The sequence below is a fragment of the Neopsephotus bourkii genome, unplaced genomic scaffold (genome assembly GCF_033783945.1).
Source record: "Neopsephotus bourkii isolate Nb327-2 ecotype Australia unplaced genomic scaffold, CSIRO-AGI_Nbou_v1 NB_740, whole genome shotgun sequence".
NCBI classification, from domain to species: Eukaryota; Metazoa; Chordata; class Aves; order Psittaciformes; family Psittacidae; genus Neopsephotus; species Neopsephotus bourkii.
The window spans coordinates 3,022,299-3,031,258 of NW_026901238.1; the positions used below are offsets into that span (position 1 = coordinate 3,022,299).

Genomic DNA, 8,960 nt, shown 5'->3' on the forward strand with positions numbered 1-8,960 from the left:
TATGGAGCAGACCAAAGGGAAGGCACATCTTGTATCTATGCCCCCCCATACTAAAATCATGGTTTGCTAAGAGTGTATGTGTCTAGGCAAGAAGATGCTGCTCTCTGGCTATCAGTGTTGTGTGCACATTTATCAGAGTCATCAGCAAAAGCAGATTTTTTCCCCATACAGTCACATTTGTGTTTGAGTTTGTATTTTTGAGACCATGAAGTTGGTTTGTGGATGTAGCACAACTGCATATTCTGCCCATGGGTTAAGTAACAACTTAAATGGAGCCATGATCATTTCTGGGTGCTCACATCACTAAATTACAAGGTGTCTGAGCCTCTGGCTTGACTCTACTGCTCTTTTTATGTCAGTGCACACTGAAGCACAGGTCCGACACTGGGCTGGTACTGATGACATTGGGTTTTATTTCCAGAAATAGATGATGAGTTCATCAAGAACTTGAAGATTTTGATTCCCTGGCTTCTTAGTCCTGAGAACCTGGATGTTAAGGAGATCAATGGAAACCATATCACCTGCCGAGGCCTTGTGGAGTATTTTAAGGTATTAGCTTATTCATCTGTGACATGCTTGCACTTTGGCTGTAATTGAAGGGGAACAGCAGCAGGCAAGCCAGCACTCGATGGCTGGAGGAAATGTTCTTGATCTAGCTAATAGTCCTGACTCTCACTGCTGCAGAAAGCAAACACCTCATGGATGTGTATTTGACCACACAGTAAGTCCAGGAAGTGGGCAGGGCTGGTTTCTTCCCCTGCAGAATTGAGGATGAGAGGGAGGCAGGCTGAGGGCTGTATTCCTGTTGCCTTTGGAAAACGCTTATTTTTGTTGTCATGACTACTGGAACATTTTAGTGCAAGGTATCAGTGAGTAATTCTCACAACCTGCTCTCCAGAGCTACCTGACTCTGACTCCTTCTCCTTCAATGTAGGGTGGAGGTGGGTGCAAATCTGAGGGCAGAGATACTGTAAGTGAAAGTGGTGGAGCAAGAGCATTGAGTGACTGACTCAGACCACCCAAGGAGTTGACCTTGAGCCATATTAAGTAGCATTTTCTGACAGAGCATCCCTTGCCAAAGCCATCCTGTGCCAGGAATGCCCTCCTCTTCTGTGCTTTAGCATCCTGCTTAAAGCTATGCCTGGGACTGGGTGGGGGTGCTCATATGTTGCTCATGTGTGCTGCATTCAGTGTGATTCCATTTTCTCTGCACTGTTTTGCAGGCGTACATAAAGATCTACCAAGGGGAAGAATTGCCGCACCCAAAGTCAATGCTGCAGGTATGTGTCAGGGCTCAGCTGGAGGGCATTTGTGCACCATAATTGCTGTCGATTTCCAGTTAATTGTTAGAGGTGCCCACGTGGTGCAGTACATTGGGTCTTCTGTGATTTGATTTCAAACTCCTTATTGTAACAACCCAAGAAACAGCCCTTTTGGAAGCATTTGGCAGTCATGAGTCTGAGCAGTTCCGGCAGCATAGCTCATGCACCTTGGCTGGCTGGGCACACAGCGGCAGCCAGCTTAGCTGAAATCATTCCCCTGCAGGTAAAAAGCGTCATCTTTGGCTGCAGTGGGGCCACACATGGAGGTGACATAGCCCCTCACACAGGCAGCAGCTGCTGGGCTGCAGCTCTGCTCTCTGAGCCAGACAGCTTTGCGGGAGGTTGCAGCTGTAGCTGTTTACATATGACTGAGCTTTCTGTCTGTTTTCTTGCTGTTTCCCACAGCTGAAGCCAAAGTTTTCGTTGCTCTGACTCGGAGGGTAGGAATCCTCTCTTCATGCAGGCTTTTGCCTGGGGGTACTGAGGAGACTGGATATGTAAATAAGGGATGATCTTACTTGGCATTGGTCAGAGGTGGGGAGAGTACACTTGGCTGAGACAAAGGAATTTAATGTGTAATTCTGTACATGAGCACTTGGGTCTGTGCTGGCCAAATACATGCATGGACCATGGGTACCCAGGCAGCCTGCTGCTCTTTGCAATTACACTTCCTAACCCTGTCCTTCTGCAGCTAAACTTTGTACCCCTTTTGCCTTTCTTGCAGGCCACAGCAGAAGCAAACAATTTAGCAGCAGTTGCCACTGCCAAAGACACATACAGCAGGAGGATGGAAGAGGTAGGTGGTGCTCAGCATGTTGTTTCACTCATGTCTCCTGGCTCTCCTGTCCTTGTGGGGAATCCTCCCTGCCTGGGTTGTGGTAGAACATCTCCAGCATGGACATGCCCAGGACTGGTTTGCACGTTCAGGGTCCCAAAGAGGTTCTGTTCATGGTGGAAGAGGGGCTTTCTTGCAGGCTGGAGGAGAGTAATCAGGGTATGACAGCAGGACGGGAGGGGGATTGACAAACAGTCTCTGTTTCATCTGATGGCAGCTTTCTGCAGACTGCCTTGGCCTCTGCTGAATTTGCATCATCTTCCCAATATTCCCCAGCATGGGTAGATGCAGGCCAAAAATGTGATGTAGTGGGGCAGCAGTGCTGCATGACTGTGCAACCCATGCTATGGCTGGTGCTAATTAGGGGATAAAGTCATTATAACCGTCTTTTCACCTATGCCCTGCCCTGTCGGCCCATCTCTCAGCTCATATGAGGTCTGGTTGTGATGTTTTAAGGTGAAGCTCAGCCCCTGCCTGTCTCCAGCCACTTCAGGGCCGCACTCTGTTCATCAGTACTGGACACTGCTGCCTGTTGGCAGGAGGAAGGTTTGGAGCTGCATGGCCAAACTGCCTGTGGACTGCCCTGAGCCTTAGAACCAATGTGTCCATGCTCTGAAGCAGAAGTAAAATGCTGCAGAGCTTCCAGAACTAGAAAATGCTGCAGTTTGCTCAGTGTGGCTCAGCTGTCAGTGTTGCCCAAGATCCTGGCTTGGGCTGTGAGTGAACTGAGTAGGGAAGCTGTGGGACACGGCTTCCCAGTGCAGACACCTGCTGCCCTGATTTTACCTGCACCCTGCAGAGCTGTCCCAAACACCCCAGTCATGCAGGTTGTCATGCAGGATGTGGTGGTCTGTGGCAAACAGGAGCCTGTGGAGCCCTAACTCCAGTGATTTGCATGGCACAGCACAGGAGGACCTGTGGATGCTGAGATTTCTGGAGTGATTGGACTGTGTTTTCCATGCAGGTCTGTGGTGGGGACAAACCCTTCCTTGCACCTAGTGACCTCCAGACCAAACACATGGAGCTGAAGGAGGAGGCTGTGAAGCTGTTTCGCGGGGTGAAGAAGATGGGTGGGGAGGAGTTCAGCCGTCGCTACCTCCAGCAGCTGGAGAATGAGATAGATGAGCTCTACATTCAGTACATCAAGCACAACGACAGCAAGAACATCTTCCACGCTGCCCGCACCCCTGCCACACTCTTTGTGGTCATCTTCATCACTTACGTGATAGCTGGAGTGACCGGCTTCATTGGCTTGGACATCATAGCCAGTCTGTGCAACATGATCATGGGCTTGACACTTATCACACTGTGTACCTGGGCATATATCAGATACTCTGGGGAGTACAGAGAACTGGGCGCAGTAATAGACCAAGTGGCTGCAGCGTTATGGGACCAGGTAGGATAAAGAGCTTTTGATTTAAAACAAACCAAAACCAATCCCACCAAGTTCTTAAGTTTCCTGGGGCTTTTCGTCCCATTTTGAAATGGCTTTTGCTTTAGGGTTGTTAGATTCTTCAGCTGGGCCTGCCTGGGCAGATCCAGCTGCTTGATCTGGTTGTGCTGTGATCAGTAAGATTAGACCCATTCCTTAGACCTTTTAAATGGGAAAGCAGGGACAGAGGAAATCGTTTTAGTTGATAGTAAAGGGGAGATGTCTTGGGGAGTGGAGATTGGCCTCACTGTGGCAAGGTAGGCAGTATGAGATGCATTGTAGAGCAGGAGTGAACAACAAAGGCAGGAGCTGTGTACCACCCCTTCCTCTGCTTGAGGCCGAGCCTCTGAATCTTACCCAGTGTGAAAGACAAGTTGTGTAGATCGGGGTTGGGGATGAGAAAACTCACAGCAAGCTATTTTGTTCTGCCTGGTTTTTTTTCTTCCCATCTTATCCATCACCAAATGCTGGCTTGTGGAGCCTCAGGCCTTGTGGGAATGGGCAGGTTTGCCTAGGCTCCCACTGCGAAGGTGTTCTCTGAGCCGGTGTGTGTGCATTTCATGCGCATGTCTGTGGATGTCAAAAAGAAAGACTATATTTCTCCCCGGTTCAGGGCAGGGATTTTGGGTTTAAGCAAGAGCAGGACACAGCCAGGAGGAACCCAGAGACGTTGCCCATTTGCAACTTGCCCAGCTGGGGAAAAATAAAGAGGTGAAAGTGCCTGCAGCTGCTCCCTGGCCCAGGCTGGCCCCTGCAGTGCTGCTTTCCAACTGGAGAGAAGGTTCCCCAAGGACGAGCTGTGCAGACAGGCAGTGCTGGCTCTGCTGCTGGCACTGGGGCTTGGGTGGCATGACTCTGCCCACCATGATGCCCAGGGCTGGTGCCCACCTGTCCCGGGTGGGTTCAAAGCCCTTGTAGCTCTGTGCCATGTGAGTGCTCAGTGTCCAGTTGGGACTGGCTGCAGGAGGGGTGGACAGAGCCGTGAGGGGTTTCTGCAGGAGGGGCAGCCTGTGTGGGGCAAGCCCTCTGGGAATACATGGCCATGGTGGCACCAGCAAGTGGCTGTGGTCAGAGGCACGAGCACCATGCATGATACACAGAGATGCTATTGTTTTTCTTTGTCTTCCCCCCTTCCAATGCCTCTCCCCAGGGAAGCACAAATGAGGTAAGTGGCTCCTGTTCTCTGCATGCAACACCACTCAGCTCCCGTGGGCCGGATGGGGACAAGCGTCTCGGACCCAAATGCACGATTCAACCACGTTTCTTTGGGCTTATGGAGGACAGGGGGGTCACAAGGGCTCTGGGCAGCGTCTGGTGTCTTGGCCCTGCACCAGGGCACTCACTAGCGGCTGGGCTCTGGTGGTTCCCTGGGATCCAGATTCCTGAGGAAGGGTGTTAAAGTGGGTGCAGAGCTCCAGGCAGTGCTGGAAGCCAAGCGGGGAGAGATTTGCGTGGGGAGCATGTTTGTTGTGATGGGGATTTTCATCTTTCTCCCGTCCATCAGCTCTGTTTGGGGATTTTCCTGTTGTGCTGAGAGGTCAAGCCAAAACACCAACCATGCACATGTCACACAGGCAGCCTCATCAGCATCTAATGAAAACAAACAAGACAGCCTTACCGCACACGTACATCAATGCAGCACTGTAGCCAAGGACCACCTCTGTCTGAGGTGTGCGACAAAAGACAGCTCCAGCTTTTATTGTGTCACCAAAGCCCGAGAGCTCCATCTGCCACTGTCAACGCACTGTTCAGCCACTGAGTTCTGTGGGGCGCTCCATGGGGATTTCCTCTTAAAGCTGGAGCAGCTCTCACAGGTCCAAAAGGCCAAAAAAAAATGTATGGTTAAAAATCAAGCAATTCCTTCAGGCAGTGGCCAGCCCAGACCAGCACTGTGGTCCCTCATTGAGCCGCAGATGCTGAGCAGCTAACGGCTTTCTGCCCACTGGGTCCATGGGTTTTGCTCTGGCTTGTGCAGCAGCAAGAGGTGGAACAGTCTTTGCTACTGATGTGCTCTTGAACAAATCATGTCAAGTAAAAGACAGTTCTGTGAGACTGGTTTAGCATGAGAAAAAAGCCTAAAATACTGCAAGGGCCCTTGTAGAATCATAGAATCAGCTAGGTTGGAAAAGACCTTTAAGATCATCAGGTTCAACCATTACCCCAGCACTGCCAAGTTCAGTACTAAACCATGTCACTGGGAACCTCATCTACACAGTCTTTGAATGCTTCCAGGGATGGTGATTCCACCACTGCCCTGGGCAGCCTGTTCCAATGCCTGAGCACCCTCTCTGTGAATAAATGTTTCCTAATACCCAGTCTACACCTCCCCTGGCAGAGCTTGAGGCTGTTATCACTTGTTATTTGGGAGAAGAGACAGACCCCACCTCGCTACAACTTGCATTCAGGCAGTTGTAGAGAGTGATAAGCCTTCTCTTCTCCAGACTAAGCCACCCCAGTTCCCTCAGGCATTCCTCATCTGACATTCTCCAGACCCTTCACCAGCTTTGTTGGCCTTTCCTGGACCCACTGCAGCACCTCAGTGTCTGTCTTGTAGGATGTGAAGGTGTATTTTCAAGAAAGAAACACAAGCTGCATGAAGGTTCCTTCACCATATCCACTATGTTCCCAAACAATCCCAACACACATGCAGACAAGCTCCACTTCCATTTCCTAAGGCCCATTAGGTCAAGCATCACCCCAAACAGCCCCTATACCCCTACACCCTCTTCCTCCTTGCTGCAGCTTCAGCTTCTGCCAGTTACCTGTTTCTTCCCACCCCATCCTCAGCTAATCCTGGCTCACCAACAGTCTTCAGGTCCCCAGCATGAGCTGGTGGAGTTTTAGTTGAGTTTCTTTTGCCTTCCCAATGAGAAGTTCAAGTTCAAATCGCAGCACTGTGATAGCCACTCACTTGAAGTCCTCTGCAGCTATACCTGGTATAGCTGCACGTAGATCTCCTATAGAGAGTATCTTGACTTCTCCTGTGCTATTTGCACGCAGTATAAAGCGCATGTCAGGGTGAGAGACGTGTGTCACCACACAAGAGTGGTGGTACTTGCCTGTCTCCACCGCTTGGGGTTGGAGCCATGTCTCAGCTCCACAACAGCTCTGAGGTGAATTCTGTACAGGAAACACAGCCCATATCCACGCTGGTGCAGCCACTGCAGCGGCTCCTGCTGGGGCTCCTGCTGGTGTTCAGCTGTTGCCTGTCTCCCTGTGGAGATGGTTCTGAGGCCGCAGTCTGCTCACTCCTGCCCTGTAGAAGCCTGTGCTGCTGCTGTTTCTGAAGGATGGGCTTCTGTCAAGACAGGGGCCCCAGGTTAAGAAGATTGCAGACCTGCTGGAGTGAGTCCAGAGGAGCCCATGAAGATGCTCATAAGACTAGAGCACCTCTGCTACAGAGACAGGCTGAGAGAACTGGGGTTGTTCAGCCTGGAGAAGGGAAGGCTCTGAGGAGACCTTAGAGCAGCTTCCAGTGCATAAAGGGGGCGGTAAGAAGGCTGGAGAGAAGCTTTTGACAAGGGCCTGTGGGGATAGGACAAGGGGGGATGGCTTTAAACTGAGAGAGGGGAGATTTATATTAGGTATTAGGAACAAATTCTTCCCTGTGAGGGTGATGAGGCACTGGCACAGGTTGCCCAGAGAAGCTGTGGCTGCCCCGTCCCCAGCAGTGTTCAAGGCCAGGTTGGACAGGGCTTGGAGCAACTTGGACTAGTGAAAGGTGTCCCTGCCCGTGGCAGGGAGTTGGAACTGGATGAGCTTTAAGGTCTCTTCCAACTGAAACCATGCGGAGTCTACAATCTGCAGAAAAATAATCTAGACAATCAGACATTGTATAGCAAAGCCTTTGTATGATGCAGTATGTGTCTGCCTGGTGGTGTGAAACAGAATGCTGAGGGTGCAGAAATTTGAACTCCTGTGCATGAAACCTGTAGGGGAAAACCTCCTAACCCTTTGAGTCCCTTACTCACACTCTGGGTCATCCTTGGTTAATACAGCTCCAGGGGTTCCTCCCACAGCTGACACTTGAAGAGTCAGTGAACGCTGATCTTTATTCTTCTCCCTGTTGGCAGTTAGATGCAATCAAGAGTTAGCACACAAAACAAACCGCACGCCGTGGCCTGTTTGAACCTGCTGCTGCACAGACCCTGCTCATTGCACGCAGCAGGGCTGGGGACACAACCACTTTCTCTCTTTTCCCAGGCTCTGTACAAGCTGTACAGCGCGGCGGCGACGCACAGGCACCTCTACCACCATGCCTTCCCTGCACAGAAAGCAGAGCCCACAGAGGGCTCGGAGAGGAAGAAGGTGTAACCCCAGCGTGTTCCTGTCAATGCATGAAGGAGGCACGGAAACTTCATCCTCAGTCCAGCAACTCATCCTCATGCCCCTCACAAGCTCCTGCTGCAGAAGAGCGTGAGTGGAGAACACATCTTGTGCAAGGTGGTTTGGTGCCGTGTGTGACAGGATGACCTCGGCATGTTTTTCATTTTGTTCATATGTACATGTTGGTACTGCCACAACTACAAAGTGCTTTTAATTTGTAATAGCCAGCATACTCCCCAGCTCATTACAAAGCCTTATTTTCCCCTTAATTTGTTACAAAGTCACTAAAACCTCGTAAGTTACATGATACTGCAACTAAAACTCTTTCAGACCTTAGCTTATTCAAAAGCCAACTTATTTTCAGATACTTGAACAAGTTATAACATGTAACCAAGTTTTTTCTTCCATTAACTGTTTAATTATAAAAACAAAAATGTATTAACTCGCTTTATCAGAAGCAGTAAGGGCACTTCTGCTACAGTACGTTAATGGTTTGGTAGGGAAAGCGTACTTTTTTGTTGGTAACCGATGCACAAAGCACCACGTTGTAGAAGTACTGAGAACGTTTTGCTGTATTTCTGTATATACATCCATTATTGCGCATCGGAAGTGTGTTCAATGGTTCTATTATTTTATTGTCAGAACTATTAAAGTTTGCTGTCAGTTCCTAAGACTGTGGTGGTGCAGGAAGCAGTTGGTGACTAATGAGGTGAGAGCTTCTCTTCTTGGGTTCCTCACATTCTTGGTTTCCTTTTTGGTGTTTTTAATGGCGAGTTGGTATTTGGAATACACTCCTGGCCTGCCTCTGGCCCGGGGGTGACTGACCGCTGGAAGGTGCTTCTCTCACAAACAAGGTAAGCCAGGTTTTACAAGTGTTGGGAATAACCAAGTCTCCAGCTGTCAGCAGAGGAAAAGCTTCTCAGGTGAAGCCAAGATGAAGGAAGGGTTGCTGCTGAGGTCCACAGCCCCAGCCACCCTTCACTTCTCTGTCGTGATGTGACGGACCCTATTGTTGACTCAGCACAGCCAAGCTTGGAGCCTCCAA

The 8,960-nt window shown here is 50.1% G+C and overlaps 1 protein-coding gene across 2 annotated transcripts in view; it reads left to right on the forward strand.

Moving 5' to 3' along the window:
- Positions 1–8,586, forward strand: part of ATL1 (atlastin GTPase 1) — a 31,974-nt gene extending 23,388 nt beyond the window's left edge. The window contains exons 9-14 of one of the 2 annotated variants that reach the window (XM_061354615.1): positions 422–549; positions 1,224–1,280; positions 2,047–2,118; positions 3,122–3,553; positions 4,740–4,754; positions 7,793–8,586. In XM_061354615.1, the coding sequence (XP_061210599.1) occupies positions 422–549; positions 1,224–1,280; positions 2,047–2,118; positions 3,122–3,553; positions 4,740–4,754; positions 7,793–7,903 (815 nt within the window). In that variant the 3' untranslated portion in view covers positions 7,904–8,586. The remainder of the gene's footprint in view (positions 1–421; positions 550–1,223; positions 1,281–2,046; positions 2,119–3,121; positions 3,554–4,739; positions 4,755–7,792) is intronic. The other variant, XM_061354616.1, reaches the window with a different exon arrangement.
- Positions 8,587–8,960: the final 374 nt, after the last annotated feature.